The 1,194-nt window shown below is 45.6% G+C and overlaps 1 protein-coding gene across 1 annotated transcript in view; it reads left to right on the forward strand.

Moving 5' to 3' along the window:
- GSR (glutathione reductase) overlaps positions 1-1,194 on the forward strand; it is a 67,230-nt gene that overhangs the window by 29,575 nt on the left and 36,461 nt on the right. The window contains exon 4 of the mRNA XM_011944537.1: positions 627-696. Coding sequence (XP_011799927.1) covers positions 627-696 — 70 coding nt within the window. The remainder of the gene's footprint in view (positions 1-626; positions 697-1,194) is intronic.

Genomic DNA, 1,194 nt, shown 5'->3' on the forward strand with positions numbered 1-1,194 from the left:
GTTAGCCAGGATGGTCTCGATCTCCTGACCTCGTGATCCACCCACCTCAGCCTCCCAAAGTGCTGAGATTACAGGCGTGAGCCACTGCGCCCAGCCTGTTTTACCTTTTGGTTATTATGAACAATGCTGCTATGAACATTCGTGTAAAGGTATCTATCTGTTCGGGTCTCTGCTTCCAGTTTCTTTTGGGTCTGTACTTAGAAGTGGAATTGCTGGGTCATATGGTAGTTTTGTGTTTAACTATTTAAGGAACTGCTGTAAATCTTTTGAAGCCATAACAGTTTTGAAGAAATTTAGCAAATTTATGTAACAGGTATTTATTAAGAACCCACCACGGCCTACGCACACTGTGTTCTAGGGACGGTGCCAAAGCATTTCTCCTTGTCTTCTGTGCAGAAAGATGATGCCAGCTGAGTGCGCTCTCCACTGAGTGGCACAGAGGCTTTTAACACATGGGGCAGCAGAATGACACAGGGAAGGGATGACTGTCTTCGGAGACATTCACTCACTGCGGTTCCTGTTGACAGTCAGTGATTCTCTGCTCGGGTGTTCAGGGACAGATGCCTTAGTTACTAACTGGAAGGGGAAGATCCTGTTTCTGAGTACTGACTTGGGTTTCATTGCAGTGTTATTAAGGAAAAGCGGGATGCCTACGTGAGCCGCCTGAACACCATCTATCAAAACAATCTCACCAAGGTGTGTATACTGGGTTTTTAACTTTGAGAAAAAGCTGCTCCCTTCTTGAGTACTTAGCTAAGTCTTGCCAGACTGTAGCTCTATTTATTTATTATTATTATTATTATTATTTGTTTTGGAGTCGGAGTCCTGCTTTCTTGCCCAGGCTGGAGTGCAGTGGCGCCATCTCGGCTCACTGCAACCTCCGCCTCCTGGGTTCAAGCAATTCTCCTGCCTCAGCCTCCTGAGTAGCTATGATTACAGGCATGTACCACCATGTCCAGCTAATTTTTGCATTTTTTAATAGAGACGGGGTTTCACCACGTTGGCCAGGCTGGTCTTGAACTCCTGAACTCGTGATCCGCCCGCCTCGGCCTCCCAAAGTGCTGGGATTATAGGCATGAGCCACCGTGGCTGTCCTTTTTTTTTTTTTTTTTTTTTTTTTTGCTTTTGTAACAACCCCTCTCACTTCCCCTGGGGTAGATTTCTATTGCTGAACAATATTTCAAAAATTGGCTT

Source organism: Colobus angolensis, unplaced genomic scaffold, assembly GCF_000951035.1.
Source record: "Colobus angolensis palliatus isolate OR3802 unplaced genomic scaffold, Cang.pa_1.0 Scaffold233, whole genome shotgun sequence".
NCBI lineage: Eukaryota > Metazoa > Chordata > Mammalia > Primates > Cercopithecidae > Colobus > Colobus angolensis.